This window comes from Phoenix dactylifera, chromosome 15 (assembly GCF_051530095.1).
Source record: "Phoenix dactylifera cultivar Ajwa chromosome 15, Ajwa_hap1_PhDact_Kaust_v1.1, whole genome shotgun sequence".
Lineage (NCBI taxonomy): Eukaryota > Viridiplantae > Streptophyta > Magnoliopsida > Arecales > Arecaceae > Phoenix > Phoenix dactylifera.
The window spans coordinates 23,013,284-23,020,084 of record NC_143204.1 but is presented as its reverse complement, the minus strand read 5'-3'; the positions used below and the strand labels follow the sequence as shown (position 1 = coordinate 23,020,084).

General features: G+C 37.2%; 1 protein-coding gene across 18 annotated transcripts; it reads left to right on the top strand.

Moving 5' to 3' along the window:
• The first annotated feature begins 839 nt into the window (after positions 1-839).
• Positions 840-6,801, top strand: LOC103705779 (omega-amidase, chloroplastic-like). 18 transcript variants are annotated; one of them, XM_089927536.1, is made up of 7 exons: positions 840-1,202; positions 1,291-1,407; positions 2,078-2,182; positions 4,108-4,191; positions 5,034-5,049; positions 5,480-5,562; positions 6,377-6,801. In XM_089927536.1, the coding sequence occupies exons 2-7, from the start codon at positions 1,349-1,351 to the stop codon at positions 6,495-6,497; spliced, it is 468 nt and encodes a 155-aa protein (XP_089783662.1). In that variant the 5' UTR covers positions 840-1,202; positions 1,291-1,348; the 3' UTR covers positions 6,498-6,801. The 18 variants fall into 18 exon arrangements, 9 of the variants coding, with proteins under 9 accessions (XP_089783662.1, XP_089783666.1, XP_089783667.1 ...); XM_089927540.1 differs by having other exon boundaries at positions 2,078-2,732; positions 4,113-4,191; XM_089927541.1 differs by having other exon boundaries at positions 2,071-2,182.

Here is a 6,801-nt window from a genome sequence, read left to right as displayed (position 1 = left end):
AAGCTCATTCTGATGAGTATGTACTCCTACCGTTTCTCTTTACAAGAGGAAAAAGAGTGTTAGAAAAGCTCTTGAGACTTAAAATCATAAAATCCAGCTAATTAATAATGTAAATATGATTAACTGTCTCCTAAGCACCAGGTTCTTCCCTGCAAATTGAGTAACAAATAGTTATATCAATAAACCCATCAAAGGTTTTGACACTTGCATATTGATTTATCATACCTAGTTATACCAATTCAACCTGCATTTTCTTGTTTTTTTGCGCACAGTAAGATACAATAGCAGCAAATTTTTTCAGAAAAAGAAAAAGACCATAATGTTACTGTTTGTAGAGCCAAAAATTGATACAAAATAATGAATATTTAAATTTTATAAATCCAAATAATGATTGTTATTTTTAATCATATAATGATCATAAAAAAAAAGATAATATATATTATTGATTATTTTATAATATAATGTTATGTTATATTTCATTTTAGCTAAATTTTTAAATTATGATCAAGATTCAAATTTTGAGCTCCAACTCGAGCTCGAGTATGGTTCGATTGATATTCGAGTTGAGTCGAGTTGATCACTAGTATTTATTTATTTTTTATTAAATAGAATTTGATCTTAGATATTAAGATGCGACACCGAGTCAAGTTTTGAGAGCAAATATTTTGAATGGAGTTGGGCTTGAGTTACTCGGCTCCGCTTGGTTGAACCCTTCAACAAGACAGGAGGCCCAAACGACATTGGGCTAGGCATCCAGAGCCCAGAGCTCGAGCAGCCCAACAACCGATAGGGCAAAAATAGCCCCAAGTCCAAAACCTTAAATTCCTCCGCCGGTAATCTCACCACATGTCGCCTTCGAGCCACCCTCATCCATCTTTCTCCGTCTCTACCAAAAATCCTTCTTTACGGGCGATGAGAGTCGGACTCGGCTTCTCCCCCATCATCCGCCGCCCTCCTCACCGCCGACCTCTTCCGCTCCTCTCACCTCCCTCTCAAACCCCTCCTCCTCCCATCCATAAGCCCCAATCGGATCCCGGCGAGCCGCCACCGCCGTCTCGCCGGGCGCTCACCGCCGCATTGTCCGCCATGGCGTCCGCCCACAAGCCCGAGGATTGTAGGGCTCCGCCCGCTCTCCAGCTCCCCGCTCCCCCCGTTTCCAAGGCGCGTTCCCTCTCCAGCTCCCCACTCCCCCCGTCTCCAAGGCGCGTTACCTCTCCAGCTCCCTCGCCTCCTTCTCGATTCGTGCTCTGGTTTCGATCAAAATTTTGATATTTTTCCTCTTTCTGGCAGTTTAAGATCGGTCTTTGCCAATTGGCGGTGACTGCGGAAAAGGAGAAGAACATCTCCCATGCTCGTAAGGCGATCGAGGAGGCCGCCGGGAAGGGGGCAAAGCTCGTCCTCTTGCCCGTAGGTTCTATTAACAGTTTCCCAGATCCTTAAAATAGATTGCTTGTTAAAAGATAAATCTTTTGTTTGGTCTGGTGTTCTGGAGATAATATACTTAGTCGCATTTTTTTTAAATAATCACATCTTTTATCAGATAAATGGCCTAAACACCAAGTCGCTGATTTCAGCCATCAAACAAAAAAGAAAGAAAAAAATAAGGAAAGAAAGAAAATGTTGCAGTACGAGATCAAGGAGCAGTACGAGACGTTAGCATAAGCTGTGCAGACATTTTTTATAACTCTCCATGTTAAGAAAAGCATTTGTGGCTGCATTTATGAAACATGGAGTTTACAGTTAAAAACTAAAGTTGGCATTTGAGATGCCTTGCCTGTGTCAAGACAACCAAATTGGGCATTTGAAGTGTCTCTTCACTTTTTAAACTAAAGCTGGTATGTTAATTGGTTCCTTTAAATCAGAGCTATATTTAGCATTTTAAACACTAAAATTCACATTGACCATGAAAACCAAAAAAATAAAGGTTCTGATTTTGTGTGTGCATTTGCGATGCTTACTGGGCCAATAAAGAAGTGGAAAGTCAGTTCTACTTTTAGTATATGCTGTGGATATTGAAGCTGGTGGTGATACAGCTCCCTTGTTTTCAATGCTGTCTGATGTTGCTCGCAGTCTGCAGATTACAATTGTTGGTGGATCTATACCGGAACACTCAGGTGATCGTTTGTACAACACATGCTGTGTCTTTGATGCAGATGGGAATCTCAAGGGCAAACGCAGGAAGGTGCAATACATGAAGAGTTGTAATGCTAGCTACATCTCATATAAGTTGATAAGTTTGCTGTGCTATGGACATAAAACCTCTTATAGTTCTGAAATTGTAGATATATCTGTTGGTTTTAATATTACTATACAAAATATAAGATGAGCTTGTGATTTCGTTTTAGAATTTTTCAACAAGCTTTCAATTTCTATGCCAGTTGACGCTATGTCTGTTCTATGCCAGGATGTCTTGTATCAATGAAGTAACAATTACGTTAATTTTGATGCCAAATAAAAATTTATTAAATGCCAATTCTATTAACTAAATTGTAAAATTTGTATTATTCTTCATTTTCTAAGATATTTATGGTTCAATATTGAACATTTTTTTCTTTATCTCTTGTTCTGCAAAAGTATCCTTCATGATAAAAGTATGTGGACTCAGATATCTAGTGCAGTGCACTTTATGAAACATGGATACATCTTTTTTGACATTGATATTCTGGGAAAGATTAGCTTCAAGGAATCGAAGACTCTCACAGCTGGGCAGCATCCTACCATTGTAGATACAGGTTTGACATTCTGTGGTGCATTATTACCAATTTAATATGAAGACCATGTCTTACACCAGGTATTCACCCTGAGATAGAAATGTCATATACTTAACAGTACCAACTAGGAGACTACTAAATATATGTCTGAATCGGAATCCTAAAACATGCTATTGCTTATCAGGTGCTTGGCCTGCAAAGGTTCTTCTTTATGCTGTCCGCATAAGGGGAAGAAGTTCAGTAGTCTATTTGAATAATTAAGGTCATGTTTAGTGCACACCATGATTACAATAGCTTAATATAGATTCATTATAGCTCTTATATCTTTTAATTTGCGCTGAAAATTATTAATGGTAATTTTGAACCTTTGCAGTAGATATGATAGTAAACAGAGAATGACTGTACATAAAAATCTTATCTAGTCGCTTATAATCCAACCAACAAGACCTTTATTTTATGTGGGTTTGGCTTTATGATCTCTTTCTTGGTAGTTGTTCCCATCAATGGGATGCATGTGATTTTGATCTTTCATCAGAATTTTCATCAAGCTTATTTTTCTGCTCTTTTGCTGAACTTATTTTCACCATTCCACTCAAATACAAGCCCTAGTTTTATTAGGACCATAGCTTCCATTACGGGGAAAGCTGCTCGCGGAAAAATACAAATGAATCTTTCTTCATCTTGCACAATCAGTCTTGAATTATTAAAATTCAAAATATGTTCACAACACCACACATGAAATATCTTGTCTCTAAAATGGACTTTGTTTTTAAACTCAAGGATGGTCTTCAAGCCTCTGGCAATTACATCATTGCCTGAAGCATCTATGGCATAATTTGGGATTTGGATGCATCATACTGGATTGCTAATCTAGGGGATACTGATTGATAGTACCGGAAGTAATCGTGGCAGTGTGTGGTGTCCTCAAGTCACAAAACTCAACATCTTGTTCTAAAAGCTTCCAAATCTACTTTAATGAATAAAATAATTATTTTCAAGATCACAATGAACACATTTTGTGCAGCAATGAACTGCACAAATCGTAACCAAATCAAGTCATGCTGCCAAAATTTGCTTGTTCATTACTAGTGCCTGCATGATCAAATTATAATCTGGTAGTCACGAAGCTTCATTTTATGTTAAAGCTGCATGGCACTTGGCTGTTTAACCTCTTCCTATCTCAAATTCTCAACTGTATACTACTACTACATTTTTGTGCAGAATATTACTGCCTTTTTTGAAGATTTTTTATTTTTTGCTCTCAGTTCATCTTCGTATAATAAATTTTCTTTTGATCAGTGCTTTAAATTGCCCGGTACTGTTTTTTCATGTTTAATGGTTTCTGACATTTCAAGCATTTCATGATCGTCGGAAGAATGACATTTTTTCACTTTAGTTTAGGTGCTCGTTTGCTGTGCGGTCCTGGGGCATTTAACATGACTACTGGTCCCTTGGATTGGGAATTGCTACAAAGGGCAAGGTAATGCTGCATTCTTCCTGATTGGAACTAGTGTTGATTCTGATTGGAACTAGTGTTGTACATCAATGTATTCTATGATTACAATTTTTTTATTCTTTTTGTTTTTGCAATTATTTTGTTCAGAGGTTGTGAACCACCATGAGCCATTGCTCTCTTATGTCTTAAACCATCTGGTTAAGTACAAATAAATCTATGCATTGTAACAGCTAAAATCAGAAAAATCTTGGAGTTAGACATTAAGCAAAACCCACCTCAGGAGAAAAAGAACATAAATCATGCAGCCATGACCATGCATATGAATGCACGTATGTATTGAATGACACATTCGTATTAGGTTCCTTTGACTCGTGGCCATGCAGTGCCTTTGAGTGTGATTATTTGAAGAGAAATTTTAGGATTCATTTTCAACAACTAAGGTGACAACATGATAGACAATTTCATGCAACCATCATGGAAACAAAAGTTATGAGTTAAAGACTATGAAGCTGCAGGAGAGGGCTTAGCTTTTGTATGCTTGCACACATATACCTTAACCTTAACCAGCACGTCATTACCCATCTATACGTAGCTGGCTGCAAGAATCTAGCTGTAATCTGTCAGACTTTGAGAAATTATTTCTGATCAGCTCTCTGCCAGACAGTAAGTACTACTAGCCAAGGCATCTTCATACATAAAGGCGCCTTCCAAGTAACCTACAAGGCCTTCATCTTTCCTAGATTTTCTGTATGCTAGTGTGCAAGCATGTTTGCTTGGAACTCATGTATAAATTAGATCTGGTAGATGTTTTTATTTTTTCTGTTTACATTCATAAGGTTGCTGATGGGTTTCTTTTTTCATTCCAGGGCTGCTGATAATCAGGTACATGAATCTCTGTGGCCTGCATTTTGGTGAATTCACCGTTAATTGCCACCTAATTGCAAAAGATTTTGAGTGTAAATGGGTCCATTTCTTTATATCTAGTCTGTCTTCCTCCTTTTCTAACATCTTTATTTGCTTAGCCATCTATCTTAATTGACAAAGTAGACTTTTACCTTCGGAAGAGCCTTCCTTTTTAATCTTTCCTGATAGTGACTTATTTATATTTGTCTGTTTGTCTAACGAAAGTGCGGCATGTGCATCTTATGAAAATATGTGGAAGCTTGTCCCTTTTTCAGTGATCAATTTTTTGAGAAAATTGTAAATGACTAAATACCTTTTTCTTCCAAAATTTTGGAATCTACTGTGCTTAGATTGTCGAAGTTTGGAAATTAACACATTGTTGCTTGTCTTTTTCCCATCTGGTTATCAGTTTGGAGAAGTGGTTGCAACCGCTGAGCATGAGGAGGCAATCATTGTAGAAGAGATTGATTTATCGTTAATTGAGCTTATAATGTAATTCTCAGAAGCATACTCTTTTTTAAGTGATAGTTATCAAAATCATAAAATTTACTATTCAAATGTCGTGTCCCAAAATCTGATTAAAACATCAAATATTTTTGACTTTGTTAATGTGAATTTGATTAAACAGAATAGTTTGAATTTTAATATAAATTATCTATCTACAAGTTTGCAAATCAACCAAATGCAAGTTAATAATTAATAAATTGAATTTAGCTTTATGTGAGCACAAGGAGTTGTATGTCGCCACCTTGACATGCCTCATTGGTTGCTTGTGTCACTGTGCATGCATCACTCTTTTGTAAATAAACATAACAACGGAAAATTAATGTCACAACTCAGTATAGTATATCCGGAATGTCAGACAAAGAAAAGATTTAATTAAACTTGAAGTCTCTTTTTAAAGTAAGAAAATCACCATATGTTTTAAGTACGAAGGTCCGTCGTACCGACCATACCGATGTACCGGTGGGCGCCGGTACCGAATCGATACAGCTGGTTCGATTTGGTTCACGCATCCAAAAGTTCAAAAAAAATTGAAACCGGTATGGGCCGGTATGGGCCGGTACCGGTTTTTAATACCGAACTGGACCGGTTAAAGCCGGTACTGGTTTGGTATGGGTTGAACCAGCCGGTATGGGCTGGTTCCGCATTTCATGGTTTTAACATAATTTCAACAAATGGCAAGATATGTAATAAGATATTGCTATTGGGTTCAACCCATCTCTCTGGAATTTCTTTTTAGACTATTTGATTTCAAGCATCTTGCAGTTGCTTTGAAAGTTATTGCCTCATATGTTTTATATAGTAAACTCCACAGGTTAAACCTTCCCCTGGAAAAGCAACGTTGTGGGGATCTATATCAGCTTGTAGATGTCCAGTCTGAAGTCTCAATATATGAAAAGGTGGCATTGCTGTTTCAGTGTTGAGTAACTCAACATTGTCTCCATCAACGTCGAAAAATGTTTCAACCGGATTAGATTTCAGTTTAGACTTTAATTTGTATCATGAGATTCATGACAAATGCCAGTTTTTGGAGGGGGCGTAGTTTACCGCATCCGATAATTTATATAGTTCCTTTCATCCTGAAAATCTGCAAGGCATGACATCTTTCCACAGATGGTGTATTCTCCGTTGTATGAAATAATTTTGCGAACATTGAGCAATTTCTTCACTATATTGCAGTCTCTTTATCGTCAGTAAAATCTATAATTTTTTATATTACAGTATAAA

Coding starts and splice junctions, on each gene's coding strand:
- LOC103705779 (XM_089927534.1), top strand. CDS start 2,001: ATGCTGTGGATATTGAAGCTGGTGGTGATACAGCTCCCTTGTTTTCAA. Junction 2,183..4,107: donor TCAAGGGCAAACGCAGGAAG/GTGCAATACATG, acceptor TTTTCACTTTAG/TTTAGGTGCTCGTTTGCTGT. Junction 5,563..6,376: donor TCGTTAATTGAGCTTATAAT/GTAATTCTCAGA, acceptor TGTTTTATATAG/TAAACTCCACAGGTTAAACC.